This window comes from Saccharomycodes ludwigii, chromosome II (assembly GCF_020623625.1).
Source record: "Saccharomycodes ludwigii strain NBRC 1722 chromosome II, whole genome shotgun sequence".
NCBI classification, from domain to species: Eukaryota; Fungi; Ascomycota; class Saccharomycetes; order Saccharomycodales; family Saccharomycodaceae; genus Saccharomycodes; species Saccharomycodes ludwigii.
Window position 1 is genome coordinate 2301892 of NC_060201.1, and position 22049 is coordinate 2323940.

Here is a 22049-nt window from a genome sequence, read left to right on the forward strand (position 1 = left end):
ATATCTGGAAACATACTTAAATCAAAGTAACACAAACTAATCGCATATAATATCTTTATGTTACATATTCGTTATCTAAAAAAGGAAGCGAATTGATATCAAAAAAAAAAAAAAAAAAAAAAAAAATACAAAAAAAAAACAAAAAAAAAAAACAAAGCATTGAATTTGACTGAACATATCATCTTGTAAATATAGTAATATACAAACCATACATCTAATTCCACATACCAGAATATATATTTATATATATATATATATACAGGACGATAAAGCTAAAATGAAATCAAAATGATCAATCGAAAGTTTAAATTTCCTTTTCTATTCATTTAATATTAATTACAACAAATAAAAATGCAAATCAAAAAGAAATCAAGATCTCAATTGTACTCAATGTCTGAAAATCAAGACCAAAATTCTACAAAGATAGAATTCCCAAGTAAAGAAGAAAGTTCTACAAAAATAGAATTTCCTAGTAAAGAAGAAAATAAAACCGCTATAGTGCTAGATGAATATGCAGATTCTGCCAGTACACATAGCTATCATGGCACTGCCTGGTACGATAAAAAATTAATACCTGGCATCCCTAGTTATTCATCTGGTCTTATTCAAGTGGTTTTATTATCTTTTGTCGCATTTCTATGCCCAGGATGTTTCAATGCTTTGTCCGGTTTAGGTGGTGCTGGTTTAAGTAGTGCAACATTGGCTAATAAAGCTAACATTGCTTTAAACTCAACTTTCTCTGTTGTTGGGTTTTTTTCTGGTACTTTTGTTAACACATTTGGTGTAAAACCATCGTTGATTTTTGGTGGATCTGGTTATTGTATTTATGTCTTAGCTTTTTTATTACACAAAGTTTGTAACAAAAGCGATGCCCAAATTACTGCTGTGAATGGTTTTATTGTGTTTGCAGGTGCTTGGTTAGGTGTTTGCGCTGGTATGTTTTGGTGTGCACAAGGTGCTATTATGATGTCCTACCCAACAGAAAAGGCAAAGGGAAGGTATGTTTTCATGTTCTGGACTATTTTCAATTTGGGTGCCGTTATTGGTAGTTGTGTTCCCTTAGGCCAAAATATGCACAACGAAAATGGGAGTTCTGTTGGTACTGGTACTTATGTTGCCTTTTTGGTATTGACTGCCTGTGGATTCATTTTAGCAATTTTTCTACTACCTATCAAGAAAGTAAAGAGAAAAGATGGTTCCAAGATTATTACTCCAAAAAACCCCAAAATAAAAGAGGAAATGTCTGAATTATTCAAAGTTATGAAAAGGGAGCCTTGGATAGTGGGTCTCTTCCCCTTATTTTTTTCTTCTAACTGGTTCTACACTTACGAACAGTCAGACTTCAACACAACCAATTTTAACATCAGAACTAGAGCCTTGAATTCTTTATTATTTTGGTTAATGCAAATGTTTGGTGCCATGGTCATTGGGTGTCTATTAGATTTCAAAAAATTGTCAAGAAAAAGAAGAGCTTTGTATGGTTGGGCAGTTGTTTTTGGTGCTACCCACATTATTTGGGGATGTGGTTATATTTTTGCTAAAGATCACTATAGAGGGGCTGTTGTTTTAAATCCTATTGATTTTACTGAAAGAAGATATATTGGTCCAATGTTTTTGTATATGTTTTATGGGTTTTTTGATGCATTATGGCAATGTTATTCATATTGGATTATGGGTGCCTTAACAAACTCTTCAAGAAAATGTGCTATCTACACTGGTTATTACAAAGGTTTACAAAGTGCAGGCGCTGCTATTTCTTGGGCTATTGACAATATGAACAAGCCATATCAGACAATGTTTGGTACTTCATGGGGATTATTAGCTGGCTCTATGGTTATCGCATTCCCAGTTTTATTTTATAAGGTTGAAGAAACTACCGATATTAACAAAGATTTAGTCGGTATAAGCGCTGATTCTCCAACATATGATGATGTTTCTGAATATCAAACGCATGTTTCAGTGATTGATGAAGCTTAAAATGTTAGAATACATCAATTAATTTTATTATTAAATTTTCTTTTGTTTTTTTTTTTTTTTATTTTTTATTTTTATTTGTATTTTTTATTCACTTATTTATTTATAAAATTAATTACCTACCATAGCTACCAAAAATATAATATAATTTTTGTTGGAATATAGAATTAAATACATTTGTAGTAAATCTAGAAAATCTTTAATCACAGAAATGATATTAAACGAAATGATATTAGACAAAATGAGAGGCCATTTCGTCGGAAAGAAATCGTTACTAGGGGGCGCGAATGAATACTATATGGGAAAACAAATATTTTTTTTTTCTTTGGACGGATATGCTACATAGATTCGGATTAACTAGAAGGAATATTAGTGAACTGCATCCCTTTAGGCTAGAGACCGTGGTAAAAAAAAAAAAAAAAAAAGCTTGCTATTATAATTTAAAATTAACACTCAATACCTTAGATTCAGTAGTTTATTCAACATCAACAGCAAATAAGGAACCAACACAGTCGATAATCAATATCAAAATGGATTAGTGGGATGCTAAAATTGTATAAGCCTTTCGTAATAACAATGCAGATATATTCATAACTATTTTTCTTTATTATTAAAATCAAAAGCTTATATACAAATTTAAACTAAGTTTCAATTACTAAGGATTATTGTTGGTGTGTGATAAACGATAGCGATTAAACTTTGAGCTAGAACTAGTTACACGTTTACTTAGTCCATAACTGTGGGATAAAGAATGGAGCTGAATTACTAATAAAGCTTTTATATATATATTATTATTAAACGGAAAATGAGTTTTATTTCTTGTCCGATGTACAGCTGATATTGTCTAACAATTTTTTCCCCCCTGTATATTCATAAGTGTGTAAGATAGTTGTGTATTAGACATTCAGTTTTTTTTTTCTTTTTTCAGATAAAAAATGGGTCTTTCTATGGTTGTTCCATCTTTCGATGGTGATTTATTGTGATTATTTTTTAATGATAAAATTTACCTAGTAATTATAATTATATTTATACATATAAAATAGTAACAATCAACTCCAATTCAACATCGTGTTTTTAGATATTTCCACTTATCAAATATATACATATGTATATATATATTTTAATCCATTACATATAATCAATAAGTTTTTTCAAAGATGTCCAAGTTTCTTATAGATTAGTTAGCGGTAGAAATGAAAAGACCAACTTGTGCCAGTAAACACCTACATTAGTCTTATGCAAAGTTACTGAAAATAAAAACCATTTTCCATATCTTTTATTTTAACACTTAAAATTGTCTTTATATTATTATTATTATTATTTTACTAGTGCAATAAAGTACCCATATTTCTTTTTTTTTTTCTTTTAATAAAAAAAATTCCGTAAAAATATCATATACAACTCCAAAAATTAACACTACTTTCAGCCTTACAAAGTGTATTCTTTGTTACTGTATTTCCCATAGCATTGGGTGATTCTTATTAATATTTATGATATCTTGGGCTCAAAAAATTAACTCTCGCCCCAAACCATTATTTTTTCACCCAAAATTATTTACTTGATATCTACAATGCTTACCACTTCTAAACTAAGATCTTTACGATTTTTTTTTTTTTTAATATCCAACAATCTTATAAAACATGCAAAGCATCATTTTTACTTTTTCAATTTTTATACATTAATTAATTCTAAAAAAAAAAATTAGATTACGTAAATAAATAAATAAAATACTAGCTAGGCTGATATTTAAAATGAAATAAAATACAATAAAAATAATAAACATAGCATTTTTTTATAATTATTTTTCAAGAGACCAGCACTGTTTTTCTTGGATTTATCAGCTGGATAGGATGAATAATAAGTTTGACCACAACCATAAGCGTTGTCCAATGGAAACAAATTATTGTTTTCGATATTTGGAGAAATACTAACAATTGATGTCTGAGTAGTAAAATTTGCGTTACAAATAAATTGAATAGATGTAGAATTTAATGGAATAATAATAGCAGTAGAATTAGCTACATCGCTAACGTTGGAATGAAACATGGTAAAATACGAATATGACAAACCACAGTAATAGGCATTTTTTAAACCTCCAAAGCTCGCATTAGGATATTCATATATAGAAATATTATTTGTACCACAATCAAAAGTACCCCCATAATTTGTAATATTAGTAGACATGGTTTTTTCTTTTACTTCTTTTTTTCAATATATATCTCACAAAAAGAAATATTATCCTTGGTTTCCTTTCTCTATAAAGTTATTGTACTTCGGTAATAAGTGGCTATTGTAACATGTGGATCAACTACATTAAAAATGTCTGTAAGTATCAAATAACTATATATTTTCCGTTTAAGTAAAAGAACCGTTATTTTTAACTTTGAAATTTAGCCGTTCATATACAAAAATTATAGAATAAGTTTCTTGGAAAAAATAAAAATTTGGTAACCTAAAAATTACTTAGTTATGGCTGCTTCTAATATTAGAATACAATGGGGAAATAATAATTGCTCGTTGTATACTATCAATGTTGCATTATTAAAAGTGTATATAAATATATTTGCTCGTTGTATATTACTAACGCCACATCTTTTTTTTTTTTTTTTTTTTTTTTTTTAAAGATACGTAATTTGAACTATTGAAATATACGCAGATCTATTTTGTTAAAGATCTTCAACTACTTATTCATAAAAAAGGGTTACGCAAACTAAAAAAAAAGAAAAAAAGAAAAAAAATTTTCGCTTTTATTATTTTCGTAGATTACGTAAAAGAAGTTAATATCTAGAATTGACTAATTTCATCCGTAAATTATATCAAGCAATCCAGATAACGCAGCCCCATGTAGAAATACTGCAGAAAAAAGTGGCCTTTGCTCGGACTATTACAAATATCTCGGTAGAAAAAAAACTAACAGCACATCAACTTCAGATCACCATGGCCCATTTTTTTTTTTTTTTTTTTTTATTTGCAGTCTAAAATCAATACATAACGTTTTAAGATCTTCACCATATTTACAACAAAAACAAATAAGTTATTAATGCTTCACAGTTACTTAAAATTTTCGTAGCAAAAATATGTATCTATTAATAATATTAATATCACAAAATGATTTTATCTCTAAAAATCATCGCTATTAAAAAAGTTACAACAATCAGGAACTATTTTTGATATAAACTGACAACTGGTTTTGAAACTTTAGATAGGGGTTCGTCATGTACCTGCTGAGTTTGTAGGTAAGGGTCAAGGGGTAAAAAACAATTATTAATGAGTTAATTAAGAAGAAATTAAACAGTATCTTTAAGAAATGGACGTTTACCATTAGAATATACTTTTAGAAAACAACTTTCATATCGTTGGAGAATATTTATCTCAGGAATTTTTTTTTATTCAGAGAAACGGCTTTATCCTTTTGAATTCTGTGATAGCATCGACTTTTGCGTTTTACAGTTAAATAACAAAAAAAAAAGTAGAAAAACTTTGATGGTTGTAACAATATCCAGGTATTTGGTTTTTCAAGAAGTGCTATATAGTTAGAGATAACAATTGGTCATTGTTACAATTATTATTTTTGTATTAACTTCCCTGTAATCTCATCTAATTGTCCCTTATTTTTTTTCCAGCGTGATTCACACTATATTCATTAAAACTAAGCAATTTTTGAGCACGAATATTCTCGGCATGAATAAAGCATATTGATGGAACATTTAATATAAGTGGAAATAGCCTCTTTTTGTTTTTCTGATTATGATGGATGTATCATCCAGAAAAAAAGAACTAAAGATAAACTTAATAATTAAGTTTGATGACAGTTTCTAATATTTATTCGCAATCTCATTAATGTTTTTATTATTCACATATGACCGAATATAAGGAAAAAAAGCTAAACTTTTTCTTACTGGAGAACAGCATAAGCAGGAAGGTCATTCGTATGTTTTTTGGATTCTCATTTAGTAAAAATAGCAAACTGAATATTTGTAAAAAAAATTTTTTTTAAATATTTTATTGGATTGCCCATTTGTTATTTTTTTGAGAATAATTTGGTATATGCATATTTTATTTGTCTTTTCTAAAATTGATTAGATACTTTTACAGTTCGGTGTGATAATATATGTCTTTTGTTTGTTCAATTTGATGGTACTTGTGGACCTTTAGTTTTTAAATGGACCATTTATATTTCATCTATCCTTGATGTTATAAAGGTCTCCAATACAGAACAATTACAACCCAACATTCCATTAACAATATACTTTCCAAAAAAAAAAATAGTATTTATAACTTCAGATTATTTTTGTTGAAGGTTATTATTGATTATTTTTTTCAAACTCTAAGAATGCTTCTTAAATCTTTCAAATAAGATTTTGGGAATAAAATAGGGAATTTGGAAATAGACAAAAACCAAAATGAAATGCTACGCAGTAAATTAGTTGTACTATATTAATAACGGATATAACATACAATAGTAAAAATGGCATATCAATATTGAAAATAAAGTAGCTCGTTTAGTTGTTTAAGTTATTTTACATTTATTTTTAAGTTTATTGTCTAGAATGGAAATGCATAGCAAGTTAAGTGGAAGATTTATGTTTTATTAATTTTCATTGAAAAAATTTGCTTGCTTTTCATATTACTCAGTTGACTATATTTTTTTTATTTATTTCATTTCATTTATTGCTATTTTTATCATTATCATTATTATTTTTTAAAAGGAACTATTTTTTTTGCTGATTGTATTATTTACAGCGTTGCTATTTATATTTTAAGCTTTCTGCTGATTTCTCTAACAAAACTATACTTCTATTTTCTCGATTGGGTGAACTGAAACGTTAGGGCAACGTATTTATTGACTTTCATTGTACTACACCCTAAAGTAGCAAGTTTTAAATTAATATTAAGATTCATTAATTTGAAATTCCATGCTGATATTAAAACCATATACCAACTTTGTTTGTTTACCATTTAGATTTAATTGTATTTTTAAAGAATCACATTTTTGTTTTTGCATAGCTTTGTTAATATTGATGTTATTATTAGTATGATTGTTTCTTTGGCATTTCGAGATTTTTTGGTTGAGTTTCATGTTACGTGATTTTTAACATTCAATTTAGAAAAATAAAACAATGGAATTATTGTAATAAATTTACAATCCCAATTACGTAATTTAAAAAATTTTTCCCGAAAGAATGTGTATTATATTGATGTATTTTTTAATTTGCGTCATTTGTGAAATTTGTTCTAAGAAATATTTTTATATCCACGATGAGAAAATTAGCGTCACACTGTGAGTAAGATTATGTTATCCACCTATTCCCTTTTTTTTTTTGTTATTGATTTAAAGATAATGGAAAACGCTTTGTACATTAGTTACTATTTACTTCAAATTTTTTTTTCCAACAAAAGGTAATGGTGATAAGCACATAAACCATAACTGATAATCCCTATTTTAAATTAGAAATTTCATAAAGAGGAAAAAAAACATTATAAAGACAACTAAAAATGGAAAAAAAAAACAGGCCATATTAATTGGATAAACAAACTCGAAGAATAATGTGGGTTTTTGCAAAAAAAAAAAAAGGTATTTCAAAAATAAATCTATATGTCCGAAATGAAACATTATAACTTATTCTGCACTTATAAAAAACATTGTTTAACCAGCGATTTCAAAAAGAAAAACAGTATCCTTTCTTCTAAGAAAAGAAAACAAAATGATTAGAATACATTAAAATTATTGATAATTTAAAACCAAAACTTTCCTTCAAAAAAAAAAAATGGATATAAATAAAAAATTTTTGAAGGAAAACATTTCGAAAACTCCTTGGAATATTTAAATGTGTATTAATATAAGTTTGATTATGTTTTTTTTTGCTCTGGTAAGATTTTTTTATTTTGACACATAATAATTTTCCTTATCAGAGTTTCAGTAATTTATAAAATTGAATGCTAATAAAGGGCTAAGCTTTTCATAATTAATTGATATGATGCGTTTAATATATGAACGTGGGGTTTTAATACTGCTACTATGCTTATTACACTTACATAGGGCAATTGAGGTTAAAGCAGATTCCGATACAGAAGATGCTTGTAATCCACTTACAGATGCAACTCCCGGTTTTAAAGTAAGATGGTACAATTATGCTCTTGGTGATACAAGTTCTTTTACAAGTTTAGATTATATGGCTTACGGATACTATCAAAAGTCTACAGCTTATTATACAATGGACGGCGTGGAAACAATTGAATTTGAATCAGGGTTTCCATGCCAATATAATAAAAGGAATTCTGCCGACTATTTTATTTGTTATTGTGATGCTGAAGGTTCATCTAGTGGAGGTTGGACTTGTCCATGTGCCGAGTCTCCATATAGCAGCTCATATACATGCTATAATAGTCAGGCAGTTTCAGTATCTTTACCATTAGTTTATGACTATGATACTACTTTTACTAATTTTACCATGGAACTTACCGGTTACTTTTTAGCACCAGAAACCGGTTCTTATACTTTCACCCTTGGAAATGTTGATGATTCAGCTGGCCTTCTGTTTGGTGAAAACGCTTTTACATGTTGTGAACAAAATAATATTACTGCTGCTACAACTGATTTCTTTATAAATGCCATTAAAGGATGGAATTCAGGACAGGATGCTACAACTTCAGGTACAATGAACTTAATAGGTGGGTTCTATTACCCACTAAGACTTGTGTTTTCAAATGCTATATCTTATGCAAGTTTAGATTTTTCAGTAACTTTACCTGATGGAAATACAATAACTGATTTTGAAAATTATGTTTTCACCTTTGATGAAGAAGAATCTTATTGTCCTGCCTATTCAACCACAACAGTTCCATGGACCGGGACATATACATCGACTTTCACAACAAAAGTTACCACTGCTACAGGATCCAATGGTCAAACTACAACTTCCAACGTTATTTATGTAGAGACACCTGGTATTGAAACCAACTCAACTATAATAACTGGATGGACTGGGACTTATATATCTACATACACAACTAGCGTATATACCACTACTGGTAGCAATGGGGTACCAACTACATCTACAATTATTTATGTGGAAACACCAGATGTTGATGCTTCGACAACAACTACAACAGGATGGACTGGATCGTATATTAGTACTTATTCCACCAGTATATACACAGTAACAGGAACAGATGGAAATCCAACCACATCTACTATTATCTACGTCGAAACACCAGATGTTGATGCCTCAATAACTACTACAACAGGATGGACTGGATCATACACATCTACCTATTCCACAAGTATATTCACCACAACTGGTAATGATGTAAATCCAACTACATCTACAATCATCTACGTCGAAACACCAGATGTTGATGCCTCAATAACTACTACAACAGGATGGACTGGATCATACACATCTACCTATTCCACAAGTATATTCACCACAACCGGTAATGATGGAAATCCAACTACATCTACTATTATCTACGTCGAAACACCAGATGTTGATGCTTCAACCACTGTGATTACAGGATGGACTGGATCATACACATCTACCTATTCTACAAGTATATTCACCACAACTGGTAATGATGGAAATCCAACTACATCTACCATTATCTACGTCGAAACACCAGATGTTGATGCTTCAACCACTGTGATTACAGGATGGACTGGATCATACACATCTACCTATTCTACAAGTATATTCACCACAACCGGTAACGATGGTAATCCAACTACATCTACTATTATCTACGTCGAAACACCAGATGTTGATGCTTCAACAACAACTACAACAGGGTGGACTGGATCATACATTACTACCTACTCTACCAGTATTTTCACCGTAACAGGAACAGATGGAAATCCAACCACATCTACTATTATCTACGTTGAGACACCAGATGTTGATGCTTCAACAACGACTACAACAGGATGGACTGGATCATACATTACTACCTACTCTACCAGTATTTTCTCCGTAACAGGAACAGATGGGAATCCAACCACATCTACTATTATCTACGTTGAAACACCAGATATCAATAGATTAAGTACAACCACTATTGGTTGGGGTGGTGGTTTTACTAGTACCTTTTCAACCGAGAGATTTATCGTTACCGGCAGTAATGGTATTCCTATTACTTCTACAATTATATATGTGGAAACACCAACGTTTGGATATTTCAATACTTCATCTAGTTCCACTGGTTCTTTCAGCTCTGCTAAAATACCTGGAAGTACGACCGAAGAAATGGTATCCACAGTTGTAACTTTATCGTCTGGCGATATTTCGAAAAGTATTCCTATTGTTTCAACCTTGTTTTCTAGTACAAGTAGTTCCTTCGATTTTTCTAGCAGTTCTGAAAGTTATGCCTCATCGAGTTCGATAACAACTATTGCAAATCCTACAACTTCATCGCCAATAAGTTCAAGCAGTTCTACTTATAACTCATATAGCATTCCTGCAAGCAGTACATCATCAAGTTACATTACTAGTAGTACAGATGTTACAACTTCATCATTATTAAGCTTTAGTTGTTTGGCCTACAACTCATTTAGCAGTGATACTATTGAAAGTTCTACTTATATTCCATATAGCAGTACTGAAACTTATACATCATCGAGTACTATTACAAATAGTATTACAGCTAGTACAAAATCATTACCATTAAGTATGAGTAGTTCCATCTATAGCTCATATAGTAGTGATATTGTTACAAGTTCTTTATCGTTAGGTTTTAGTAGTTATACCGATAGCTCCTATAGCAGTAGTATTGCAAGTTCTATTCATATTGTCTCTAGTAGTACTGAAAGCTACACACCATCTAGTCCCGTTATATCTATTAGTACGGCTAGTACAATATCATTACCATTAAGCATGATTAGTTCAGCCTACAGCTCATTTAGTGGTGATACTATTGAAAGTTCTACTTATATTACCTATAGCAGTACCGAAAGTTATACACCATCAAGTTCCATTGTTACTTCTAGTATAGTTGGTACAAATTCATCACCATTAGTTTTGAGTAGCTCTACCTATTGCTCATCCTGCAATGCAGAAAGTTATGCACCATCAAGTTCAATTATAACTATTAGTACGGATGTTACAAGTTCATTACCATTAATCACGAGTAGTTTGACCTACAGCTCATTTAGCAGTGATACTATTGAAAGTTCTACTTATGTTTCCTATAGTGGTAGTGAAGGTTATACATCAATGAGTTTGGTTACAAGCAGTGTAGATGCAACAAGTTCACCATAAAGTTTTAATAATTCCAGCTATATTTCCTATAGCAATACAGAAAGTTATATACCACCAAGTTCCATTGTTACTTCTAGTATGGTTAGTACAAATTCATCACCATTAGTTTTGAGTAGTTCTACCTATTGCTCATCCTGCAATACAGAGAGTTATACACCATCAAGTTCAATTATAACTATTAGTACAGATGTTACAAGTTCATTACCATTAATCACGAGTAGTTCGGCCTACAGTTCATCTAGTAGTGATACTATTGAGAGTTCTGCTTATATTTCCTATAACAGTACTGAAGGTTATACATCATCTAGTTTGATTATGAGTAGTACATACGCTACAAGTTCATTACCATTAAGCTTTAGTAATTCTAGCAATATTTCCTATAGCAGTACGGAAGGTTATACATCATCTAGTTTGATTACAAGCAGTGCAGTTACTACAATTTCGTCACCATCAAGTTTGAGTAGTTCAACATACTGTTCATCTTGTAACAACGAAAGTTATACATCATCTAGTTTGATTATGAGTAGTACATACGCTACAAGTTCATTACCATTAAGCTTTAGTAATTTTAGCCATATTTCCTATAGCAGTACTGAAGGCTATACATCATCTAGTTTGATTACAAGCAGTGCAGTTACTACAATTTCGTCACCATCAAGTTTGAGTAGTTCAACATACTGTTCATCTTGTAACACAGAAAGTTATACATCATCTAGTTTAATCATGAGCAGTACAAATGTTACGAAATCATTACCATTAAGTTTGACTAGTTCCACTTATAACACATTCACTAATAGTAAAGATGTACCAAGATCAAGTTCTGTTTTGAGTGGTAATATCGTTACAAATTCATTGTCATTTACACCTAATAGTTTTACTTTCAGTGCTTCTTCTGCAATTCCAATCATTACGATTACAGTTACAAGTATTAGCACCGTTACAGATTCTGCAACGACATATATTACTTATGTTACATATACTAGTACAGAATCTACTTTCGGTAAAAATAATGGGAATGATTATACTACTACTACTACTATTACACCAAGTTTGTCAAGTAATAACATTCTTTCGAGTACTGATAGTGTTACGACAACAACTTTTAAAAATGGTGCAGTTACTTCTACTATTATTAATTCCAAGAACACAAATGTCGAGACTAATAATACTAAGAGCAATGAGGGCACTACAATTATTGATAATGGCACTCCTGTGTACTCTGTTACAACCGAAACAAATAGCATGGACTTTACCACTAAGACTACGCCTGCTACTATCGAAACGACTACAGATACTTTGAGCACTACTTCAAGTACCAGAGAATATACCGCTACCATTACTACCGATAATAACAACAATATTAGTGAAACCCAACACACATCCAAAACATCCGATACTGATAACATTGTTACAACGTTAACTACTGCTAATACCGATGCCACTACTATCACACCAATTATTTCTACGCAACCAGTTACGACATCATCCAGTAGTGCAACTATTAACAGTAGTGCTTATTCATTTTCCATTTATACAGCTGGTGTTCGCAAAAACACACCATCTATATCATTAAGTGTTTTCTTTGTGATTTTTATTTCATTTTTTTAAACCAACTAGCCAATAGCTTTGCTCTACTTTTAAAAGGTTTGGTTTACATAGTTGCTTATGTTACTTTTATGTTTCGTTTAAGTTTACAAGACTGCTGCTATCATAATTATTTTATTTTATTTTTTTTTTTTTTTTTTTTTGGGTGAATTTTTAATTTTTTATGGTTATATTATTATTTCTTTTGGCACATCTTATCCTGTACATTATAACTAAGTTTTTTTATTTTTTATTTTTTCTTTCTCAAATTCATATACTTATTTTTATGTGAGCAATATTTTTAGTGTAATCTTTTATTTTTAATTAGTCTAATTTAATACTTGGCTTATTTTTATAAGTTAAAAACTCGTTTTTTTTCATTTTTTTTAATGGTTTACCGTTAATCACGTTTTGATTGGCATGTACATCAAGCCCTTTTTTAGGGTTTAGAAGTATTTTTTTTTTTTTGGTGTAAATGAAAAATGTGTTGCTAACAGAAACATAAATGCTCAATTTTTTTATTGTATAGAGCAAATATCAATTGCTTCTAACTGTACTAATATCACAAAAAAAAAAAAAATATAGAATAAATAATTCTTTTCTATTAATTGGTTTTTTCTATAGAATTTAGAATGTCTGGTGTTGAAAATAAAAATACAATGCAAGGTAAAAGCTTTTCAAAGACATTTATGATGTATATTGTATGTAAAACTACAAATAAAAAAAAATAAAAATAAAAAAATCACCAACACAACTAATTCCTCATAGGATTAAAAATAATTCTGCTCTGAACGATACCCAAGCAAATGGATCATTTGAACGAGATTTGTTGGTGTATACAACCTGCTTACAAAATACAGTACTACTAGCAGCCTAGTTTAACTGTTACTCGAAGAAACAACTGTAGAACAATTCGTTCATTTAGAAATTACTTGTAATATACAAAATGGTTTGATGGGAAAAGCTTAAGCGTTTTAAAAAAATTGAAAGGATTCAAAGAAATACAAGCAAGCAATATAATCTATGATTATACTACGCCATTGCTCTGGAATATAAAATTAATGACCCCATCATGATATTCTTGTTGTTATAATACAAATTCTTTAGTAAATAACTACTTGGTCAACATTTTTTTCTAAAAAAAATATGAGTATGTCTAAATTGTTTAGCAGTGTTATAACTCTTGTTATTGTCCTTTTTTATTTCTATTTTTGGTCTTATTTTACTCATTAACATTCTAAGGAAGAAAAGCACATAAAATAATTTGATAGAATGTTATTGTTAAAGGTCTAGACGAGAGAAAAGTGTTATAGTTCTTATGTTTACATTTGTTTTTTCTTTTTCTTTTTCTTTTTAATTTTTATTTTTTTAACTTGTTATTTTTGAGATTTGCAGTGTTATTTTTATTGGTTCTTTTTTTAATTTTTCTTAAATCCATAAAATAGAACCTAAAAAAACAAAAATGCGGTATTTCGATTTATTTCCCAGGAGAATGTGTATTATTTTATGTAACTTTTTCTTTTTCAGTATTAGCAAATCACATCGTAAATTTTGTACTTCTCTACATCAATAAAAAAAAAATATATATTCTTTGAGCAAATTTAACCATGAACAAACTTCGTAAACAGAATAATAAAAAGAATCTCGCTGCGGCCATGGCAGTAAAAAAAAAAATTGTTCGGGGGGGGGGTTTTTTTTTTTTTTTTTTTTTTTTTTTTTTTTTTTACAGATTTCATTTTTTCAAAAATAAAAATTCTCTTTTCGGTATTCGGACTTGTTGAATATTGATTTACAATTATTCTTTTTTCCTAATCACTTTTCACGTAACTTTGTAAAGAAGCTTTTTGAGTAGAAGAAAAAGGGAAAAGAAAGAAATGATTGTTTTTAAGATTAAGAGAATGTGTATTATTATGCGTAGCTTTTTTATTCTTCGTTATTCTGTACTTTGACTTTTGACGCTATTTTCTTTAAAACAAAAAGGGGGAAATCATGGATATACTACAAACATTCTCGTATATTTTCCAACCGTTTTATAAAAGATTGGTTAAAAATAAGATTAAATCACAAAAAAGATTTTCTTTTATTTTTGTTTTACGTAATTTAATGCTAACAAAGGTTTACATTAAATACGATTCTTGACTTCACTGTGTTTCACTGTTCTTTTTATAAATAATAAAAAAAATACTATTAAAGAAAATTTAGTAAAAAATTAGGGAAAAGAGGAAAGGAAGAAAAAACATAAAGCAGAAAGCATCTATCTTGTTATTACATATAATATAATGACTTAGAAAAAAAATGCCATATGAATTTTTAATCCTATAACACATTCATAATAAACCTATGTTTCATTGCGATTTTTTTTTTTTTAATACACAGGTGGCTTGATTTACCTAATTCGTAAATTAACGAGTCTAAAAGTGACTTTATCTCATTTCATTCATTATAACCAACTACATTCGTACTACCCGGTAATACACCAAATGTTTACAATTCAATTATAGCTGCAGCTTGAAAATTCAAAACAAAAGAATCCAAATAAATTATTAGAAATACAAGTTGAGTAGCTTTCTATCATTTTAATAGTAATACACATTTATCATAAACTAATGGCTGGAAAAAGTTAATATCCTGGGAATTGCGCAAAGCCGATATCGTGTATCATATAATGTGGAAACTAAAGTGGATTAAACATTAAAAAGGGAGAGGTACAAGCTTATCGTTTAGAGTGTAAATCTACTACAAATCACATGGTGGCACGGCAACAAATCATATAAACTACCCCAACAGTTGTGAATTACTGAGATAATAAAACGGTATATATCTATATTATTAGTCAACAAGAACGTATCAAGTTGAAGATTTGTTTTATATCTTAAGACCATTCTTCGTAATTTAATTATATAAAAGGAGTAAGACCAAAAGATATCTACTGTGGATTATTGTTGATGAAATTTATCCTTTACTTCGAAACTTTAAACTTTTGTTAAAGAAAAAAAACTACATAGTTGTCACTATACTAACAAAACCCCAAGAAAAAAAATAAAAAAAAATGTCTACATTTGCAGACCAAAAGTTTGATTCAAAACATTACAAGGATAATAGACCAACATACCCTGAATCTTTATATAACGCCATTCTTTCATATCATAAGGGTGAAAGAGAAACTGCAGTTGACGTTGGTTGTGGTACTGGTATTGGAACTTTCCCTTTATTGAAATACTTCCATCATGTTATTGGTACTGATCCTTCAAGTAAGATGTTAGAACCAGCTAACGAACTAAAAAAAGAATTTGAACAAAAAAACACTGACAAAACTATAAAATTTTTGTGTTGTAAAGCTGAAAACCTGAGCTCTGTTCTTCCACCAGATTCAGTTGATTTAATCACTTGTGCAGAAGCCATTCATTGGTTTGATACAGACAAGTTCTTTAAGGAAGCTTATAAAGTTTTGAAAACTAATGGCACGTTGGCTATTTGGGCTTATGTCGAACCAAGGTTTCTTGATTATCCAAAGGCAAACGAAATTTATGAGAAATTTGTTTTTAACGATAATAGATATATGGGCCTATGCTGGCAATAGCCTGGCAAAACTCTGTTAAAGTTTTTTGCAAAGATATTAAGTTACCAACTGATCTTTTCTCAGACGTGATTAAAATTGACTATGTTCCAATGAAAAGTAACAAAAAGACTGCTTTCCAAATTGCTAGAGATGACTATACCATGGCTGATTTTAGAAAATATTTGTATAGTTGGAGTGCCTACCACAATTGGCAACAAAAATATGGGGAAAAAGGGAAAAATATTGCTGATATGTTTGTTGGCGAGTTGAAAGAAGAATTTGGTTGGACTGATGATACTAAGTTAAGAGTTGAATGGGGGACTTTTTATATTTTGGCTAGAAAGTAAAAGTGCTTTGTGATCTGTGTTTCAGATTTACGTTTATATTCATATCTTCTTCTTCTTTTTGTGTGTGTGTGTAATGAATTGATTTTAATATTTTATGAAAAAACAAAATGTACGTAAATATTGTCATTAGATTAGTTGACTATATTTTTAATTCAAACTAGCAACAATTAAATTCTAGTTAGCATTTTTGAGTCTAATATATTGAAAATAGTAATTCACTTGGTGATATCTGCAGTTAATTAAACATATTGTTTACTAAGCAGAAAGGGGAAAGTTAATATCTTTACCATTCCACCTTGGTTAGTAAACTGGAAAAACAACAACACAACACTTTTAAAAATTTATCCTTCTCAGTAACTTTGTTGATAATGTTGTACCACTAAAAAATACTCCATTCATTTGTATCTAATTTCCCCCTCCCCCAGTCTGTTCACTTACTAACATGTGATCTGTAAATGTTTAATTTTTGTTAAGTTGGTGTTATAATTTTCATGATTTGGTACTTATTTTTAAATCAGCGTTTAGATATGATATATGTTATAAATTTTTTCCAATTTAGCCAAAGACCATTTTATTTTTTGGATTTCTCTTAATGGTTATATAATAAAGTACTCTTTGATGTTTGCTTTGAAAATGAAGTAATAATTTATAACTTTTTTTTTTTTACGATTTACATTTTAAAAAAAAAGTTTTTTTTTTGCATTTTCTACGAAAACAATTTTTATTTTTTTTTTGAAGTGGCTGCAAAAACTTTTTTTTTTTTTCAGTTTGTCTTTTTTATTGGATTACTGCATCAACAACAAGACTTTAACGTTATTATTTAACAGAATGGTATAACCAACATGTAATGCATATGCCAAGGACAAAACAAGGATAAAAATGGGTTGAAACATCTGCAATGACAACACTTGTGGGAACTTATAACTGCACCAGGCTACCATATAATTTGATCAAAAAACATATATTAGAAAAACCATACCCTTGTAACAACGGGTAGCGCACTTACTTCTAATAAATCACCTAACAGAAATAAACCAGGAACAAATAACAGATTTTAATGATAAAAGTAATGGTTAGTTTTTTTTACTATGCTTCACTTTTTTTTTTTATTCCAACTAGCACAATAGTAGATGTTGTAAAATCAAGTGGATATGTTAAATTAGGCTTAGATCAGATTTTTATTAATACTAATGATAATTTAAATTTTATTTTATTTAGCATCGAGCGACAAATAAACTAAAAATACTGAATTGTGTTACCTCATTTAAAATTGTAAAGTGGATAAAGTATTGAAAACTATAATTAGTGGTTTCCAATGTTATTTTTAAACGCATCCCTATCCTTGGACGTTTAAGAACTGCATTCTCCCTTTTAGTATGCTCAACAATTTGTTAAATGTGATAACCACTTTATTAAAAAAAACGATGTTACAAGATATCATAATTTGTATTCGGCTGTAAAAATAGAAAAGGGAAACAATAAGGAATTAGCAACTCTACACATGCCAATATCAACAACCAATCAATACTTGTAACAATAAAAAATAAAAAATTGGTTGACAATAAAGGATAAAATATGTCGATTAAACAAAAAGTAAAAATGGATATGAGAATTAATTAGTGGTTCTTGTTATAAAATAAAAATGATTTTGTCTGGTATAAGCAGACTTTACAATTTGTAATTTTTCGTTTAAAGCATACACAGGAGTTATATACCACAAACTTATCTCCTCCTTAAGTGAATGGACTTATATTGTTTTTCATAGTTTTAAATATTTCGTTCATTTGTTAATTGAAGGTTAAGATTATAATTAGATCGATGTTTATGTGAAAGAAAAGTTATTTTTGAGCCTACAAAGAAAAAAGAATCAATTCAAAATTAAAAAAAGAAACCATAAAATAAAATAAAAAAAACTTTTTATTAAAAACAAAAACAGCTTAGTTTACAAAAACTTAGTTATTTTAAAAATATAAAATACGAGCTTTAAAATAGGAAGATAAAAAATATCAAATTTGGATGGAATAAAGACAAAAAAAAAAATGACGAACTTAAAATTTTATAAAAAAAAATTTGATCTAAAGTAATTATATCATATTGATAAGAAGGTAAGCACGAGACTTAGAAGAAATTAAAAAATAAAACAAATAAAGTGAAAAACATCTTGAAAGTGGGCATTCTATTTGAAACAGCGCCATCATGGGAAGTAGAAATTAATCCACTAGATGCTGGTTGAGATTGAATACTTTGAACTTCAATAGCAGCTGTGCTAGAAACAGTTTCTGATTGGATAGTAGTAGTAATAACTTTCCTACCTGATGTGGTCTTGGTACCAGTGGTGTAAACAGAACCAGAAGAAATAGTCTCAACATATTCACTAGCATTGCCTGGAGAACCTGATCCGTTTTCATTATTATTGTTTGGAACAATAGTGGATGTAATAACAGATGTGATGGTACTTCCAGATATTGTAAACACACTAGTCTTGGTAATAGTAACTGGGACAACTGGAAATAACAAGGGTTTCAGAACTAGTAACTTGAATCGACAGATACATGGTTTTTATTGTGCTTTGGAATATTGGTATTACCATTGTATCAAACCACAATGGTGGAAGTTATAGTTTTTTAAAACTTAACAGTGTCAGTAGTTTTTATAACATAATACGTCTATAATGTTTAAGTGTTAGTGATATATTCATAATCTTGACAAGAAAAATCTTTTTTATCAAATATATAAAAGCAATTGATGAAGTTATTATCCAAACTTTCATTTTTTGTAGAGCTACTTTAAAGTGTAAACATCTCTTTGTTAACATCTTGGAAAATACACTTTTTAATTAATGGTAGGTTTAAAAACTGAACTTTTTGTCTTTTGATACATCAGTTTTTTGTTTTAAATGAAAAAAAAAAAAAAAAAAAACATGGTGCTATTTTACTGAAAAAAATCTAATAGTAATTTAATCTGATAATAAATCAGTCGAGTCATCAGAATTCCTTGTTGTAGGTTCTAACTGTATAATTTTAAAAATAAAAAAGCTAGGAGCAAATCACATCATAAAATTGGTAAAACTTGATTATGCGGATGAAACCGGATCTAAACTGTTATTATTGGAATTGTAGGGATGGGTCATTCCTTGTAGATCAACCATGAAACTGTATATTCAACAAACATTATATATTTGATTATAGTATTTTTACCGAGTGATTTCTTATATTATTTATAATTATACAAAATATATGAGATGTATTTTATTTATTATACTCTTAATCTTCATTTTTGTACTTACATATCTCTATTTTCTCTGTTTTTCAATTGATATTAATTTTGTAACTTGTCATTAAATGACTTCAGATAATTTGAATTTTCGGTAATAATCAATCACAGATAAACATAGCTTCGATAGAGTTAACTATGTAAATTGTCGGGAATATATTTTTTAACACTTGAAATATCATGATATTTAATTTGACTAATTTTTTACTCCCTATTGGAATTTGGTTCCAACATGCACCATTTGACCAACGATCAAACAATTCCACAAACTTTCCAATATCCTTTTTATCGGGATTGAACTTGGTTAAAACATCAGACTCATTGTTTTTTGATTCAACAAACACAAATCGGAATTTTAATTTTTCTTTTTCTTGTCTCATTCTATACGTTCTTATTCCACGGAACTTGTCTCGAAACTTTGAGACATTATAACTAGAACAGAGTAGTATAGCACTTTTGTTATCACATTTTACAATAATTTTTTCTTTCTTGTTTATCTTTCTGGTACCTGTCAACCAATTCTTTATTGTCATAATGCCTTTGACCATACTAAATATTTCAGCTTCGGTTGAACTAATGCAACTTATAGTTGTCACTTCAGTCTTGGCTCCAACGATCAAGTTGTTCCATTAAATTGAGTAACCATACTGACTTTTATAGTCTTCAGCATTGCTATGACTAGCATCTGATACTAATTTCAACTCACCATTGGTAATATTTTCATATTTCCACATTAATTTGTAATTGCTTGTATTATACACATAACTTAATAATTTCTTAGCTGTTTTTTCAAAATCTCATGTGATGGATATAACCAGTATCGTGATAGAAAGTTTACCGTAAATATAATGTCGTACCTGTACTTCATAGCAACATAATTTAATAAGCCTATTGCTCTTTGCATAAATTTGTTTTTGGTTGAATAATTTGCGATAGTATCGATGATTTTTTCAGGAATCTTCAGATTTCTTATTATTGGTAATTCATTAACATTGCTGTCAATATCAGCTACTAAATTGCTGATTTTGCCCTGCAAAATTATATTATTTTACGAACTTTCTTTAATTTTTGAAAAGCATCTGTAGGAATATAAAATGTTATTTTTTCCGCGTAATTATACAAAATTTCTTCCCCTCACTTTACTGTTGCAATCTATAGACTTGTTGAATAGATATATACATGTGAAAGTTAATACGAGGATTTGTATTTATTGTTTTATAATTTTCCCTCATTGATGCAGATTTTATTCTCGTAAATAGTTAAAAAAATCTAATAACCTTTTTTTTTTTTTTTTTTTTTTAGGTAAAAAAAAACTGTTTATATATGTGGCTATTTGCTGAGTCCGAAATACAACGGGTTAACCTTGCGTGGCTTCTGAAAAAATATTTTAGTTACGAGCATCTACAAATTTTAGTCAATCATAAAAATGAATGATCTTAAAAATATTTTTTTTTCCCTTTTTTTCTGCAGGAAAATTAATTTATCTTTGCAGTGGTTGTAAAAAATTTAAATTATTTACTGTAGATCCTAAATTTTATATTATATAAATGAGTCACCTTATTTATATCATATAAAGATAGTACAAAAACCTAAAAGCTCGAGTATATAGATGGATTTTCTTAAAATGCGTTCCTTTGTTTTTTTTATTCTTTTAAAATTTTCTTACAGAAAGAAAGACCCAAATTAATAATTTAAAAAATTATTTTACGAGGGGTTTTAAAAAAGAAAAAAAAAAAAGTGTTCATATAAAACAAGATCTGAAGTGTTATTATTATCATTATTGGAATTTTGGTGATGGGACATTCTTTGTAGATCAACCATGAAACTGGGTGTTTAAAAAACGTTATATATTTGATTATAGTATTTTTACTAAATGGTTTCGTATATTACTTACGACTAAATAATTATATAAAAAGTGTTTTTTTCATTACATTTTCAGCTTCGTTTTTTATGTTCTTTATAGAACACAATTTTTTTCTACTCAATTAATATTGGTTTTATAACTTAACAGTAAATGACTTCAGCTAAGTTGTATTTTTGGTGATAATCAATCACCGA

At 28.9% G+C, this 22049-nt stretch overlaps 5 protein-coding genes across 5 annotated transcripts; 4 read left to right on the plus strand and 1 right to left on the minus strand.

The window, feature by feature from the left end:
* Window positions 1–351: 351 nt before the first annotated feature.
* SCDLUD_002239 (uncharacterized protein) lies at window positions 352–1977 on the plus strand (the record flags this gene model as incomplete). Its single annotated transcript, XM_046081559.1, has 1 exon — window positions 352–1977. One exon carries the CDS (start codon window positions 352–354, stop codon window positions 1975–1977), a length of 1626 nt encoding a protein of 541 aa, XP_045936345.1.
* Window positions 1978–3720: 1743 nt separating this feature from the next.
* On the minus strand, window positions 3721–4158 carry SCDLUD_002240 (uncharacterized protein; the record flags this gene model as incomplete). Its single annotated transcript, XM_046076922.1, has 1 exon — window positions 3721–4158. The coding sequence occupies one exon, from the start codon at window positions 4156–4158 to the stop codon at window positions 3721–3723; it is 438 nt and encodes a 145-aa protein (XP_045936346.1).
* Window positions 4159–7949: 3791 nt separating this feature from the next.
* Window positions 7950–11228, plus strand: SCDLUD_002241 (uncharacterized protein; the record flags this gene model as incomplete). Its single annotated transcript, XM_046081560.1, has 1 exon — window positions 7950–11228. One exon carries the CDS (start codon window positions 7950–7952, stop codon window positions 11226–11228), a length of 3279 nt encoding a protein of 1092 aa, XP_045936347.1.
* Window positions 11229–11306: 78 nt separating this feature from the next.
* SCDLUD_002242 (uncharacterized protein) lies at window positions 11307–12836 on the plus strand (the record flags this gene model as incomplete). The annotated part of the gene is made up of 1 exon (XM_046081561.1): window positions 11307–12836. One exon carries the CDS (start codon window positions 11307–11309, stop codon window positions 12834–12836), a length of 1530 nt encoding a protein of 509 aa, XP_045936348.1.
* A 3543-nt stretch (window positions 12837–16379) lies between these two features.
* Window positions 16380–16718, plus strand: SCDLUD_002243 (uncharacterized protein; the record flags this gene model as incomplete). The annotated part of the gene is made up of 1 exon (XM_046081480.1): window positions 16380–16718. One exon carries the CDS (start codon window positions 16380–16382, stop codon window positions 16716–16718), a length of 339 nt encoding a protein of 112 aa, XP_045936349.1.
* Between the last annotated feature and the right edge of the window lie 5331 nt (window positions 16719–22049).